The sequence below is a fragment of the Gavialis gangeticus genome, unplaced genomic scaffold (assembly GCF_001723915.1).
Source record: "Gavialis gangeticus isolate Ggan-Ray unplaced genomic scaffold, GavGan_comp1, whole genome shotgun sequence".
In the NCBI taxonomy this organism is placed as follows: Eukaryota; Metazoa; Chordata; order Crocodylia; family Gavialidae; genus Gavialis; species Gavialis gangeticus.
In genome coordinates, this window is record NW_017729022.1 from 183,529,205 (window position 1) to 183,530,960 (window position 1,756).

A 1,756-nucleotide genomic window follows, 5' to 3' on the forward strand; every position below is an offset into this window, starting at 1 on the left:
ATAGGCTTTACCTCTTCCCCCCCTCCAGCCCCTTTGGTCTAACCCCATTCCTCCCCCTGCCACTTCGGTCTGACTCTGCTCCCCACCCCACCGCTGCTCTGGTCTGACCCCACTCCCCCGACCCCCGCCACTTCAGGTCCATCTGGCCCACGTCCACCTGCTTCCCTCCCTCCGTCATTGCCCACCGTCTTCCCCTCCGTGCCAGTTGTTCTGGGAAGGTGGCGGGGGGACACCACCACTGTGATGTCTCCCTTCATCCTCAGGCAGGGAGGTTGGGGGGGAAGCCCTGCTCAGATGGCCAGGGTGTGTTCCCCACCACCAAACTTCCCCGGCAGAGGTGCAGACTTGGGCCCAGGCCACCCAACCAGTCTCTGCCTGCCCTCTCGGCAGTGCATGCACAGTTGGCCAGAAGCGTTTTGGACAGGCAGACACAGACAGACAAACTAAGCCTTTTATTATATTAGAATATATATATTATACACACACCCACACACACATGAATCTATAGAAATGGAATCTTGAGTAGGCAGTCATAATTAATGAACTTCTCAGAGTGATGAGCCTCTGAAGAAATAGCCTTCTAGTAAGCCATTATGTTTGCTTCCATATATAAAGGCTTTTGAAGGTGAAAAATGTAAAATACAGAAGCTTAATGCTAAATATAAATGTAAAAAAAAACAATTTTAAAAAAAGATCCCCCATGGAAAAGGTACTGCAGAGCAAAATGGTATTTTGGTTTTACAGATGATGAAGGAGCTACTCCTGTAAAAAGAAGACGGGTCAGCAGCGATGAGGAACACACTGTAGACAGCTGCATCAGTGATATGAAAACTGAACCACGGGAGGCATTAACCCCAACAAGCACTTCAGATAATGAGACAAGAGACTCTTCAATCATTGATCCCGGCACTGAACAAGATCTTCCTTCCCCGGAAAACAGTTCTGTTAAGGAGTTCAGAATGGAAGTTCCATCTTCATTTTCAGAAGACATAATGTTAACCGCCAGGTCACAACACACAGAAGAGCAGTCAGGCAATGGTAAATTTGAAGAATGCAAAGAGTTTAAAGACTTGCAGAGTTCCAAGGATTCCAGTGCAGCTGAGGATGACTCCGAATTTCCTTCTACATCCATTTCAGCAGTTTTATCTGACCTAGCAGATTTGAGAAGCTGTGATGGTCAAGCCTTACCATCCCAGGACCCTGAAACTAGTTTATCAATTGGTTGTGGCCATTCCAGAGGACTTTTTAGTCACATGCAGCAGCATGACATTTTAGACATCCTGTGTAGGACCATTGAGTCTACAATTCATGTGGTCACAAGGATATCCGGAAAAGGAAACCAAGCTGCTTCTTGACATTAGATGGAGCATGTCTGCTTTTAAGTCTTTTTTTCAAAAAATGCTGTTTGTATAAGTTTTGCTTATTTCTGTTTTGTGCTTCAGTTTGTCCAGTGCTCTCTGCTTGAATGGCAAGATAGATTTATATGCTTAATTCTTGGTCAGGCAGAACTCCAGATTAAAAAACTTTTTGCATCTACCATACACTTTCTTAAAGGGCAATCAAATAATGGATATGTTTTATGTAATTAAGAGTTCACTGTAGTGGCTTTCATTTAATATGGCTGTCTGGGAGAACAGGGCTTCCTTGCCCTGTATGATGTAATTTAAACTTATGGCATTTTTACTGTGTATAATATGGTGTCCTCTGTGCCAGTTTTGTACCTTATAATAGAGGCAGATTGCCTCAGATCGCTGTG

General features: G+C 44.6%; 1 protein-coding gene across 1 annotated transcript in view; it reads left to right on the forward strand.

Annotated features, from left to right (window-relative positions):
• Positions 1 to 1,742, forward strand: part of USP34 (ubiquitin specific peptidase 34) — a 237,910-nt gene extending 236,168 nt beyond the window's left edge. Inside the window, exon 78 of the mRNA XM_019516623.1 lies at positions 745 to 1,742. Within this exon, the coding sequence (XP_019372168.1) occupies positions 745 to 1,355 (611 nt within the window). The 3' untranslated portion in view covers positions 1,356 to 1,742. The remainder of the gene's footprint in view (positions 1 to 744) is intronic.
• Positions 1,743 to 1,756: the final 14 nt, after the last annotated feature.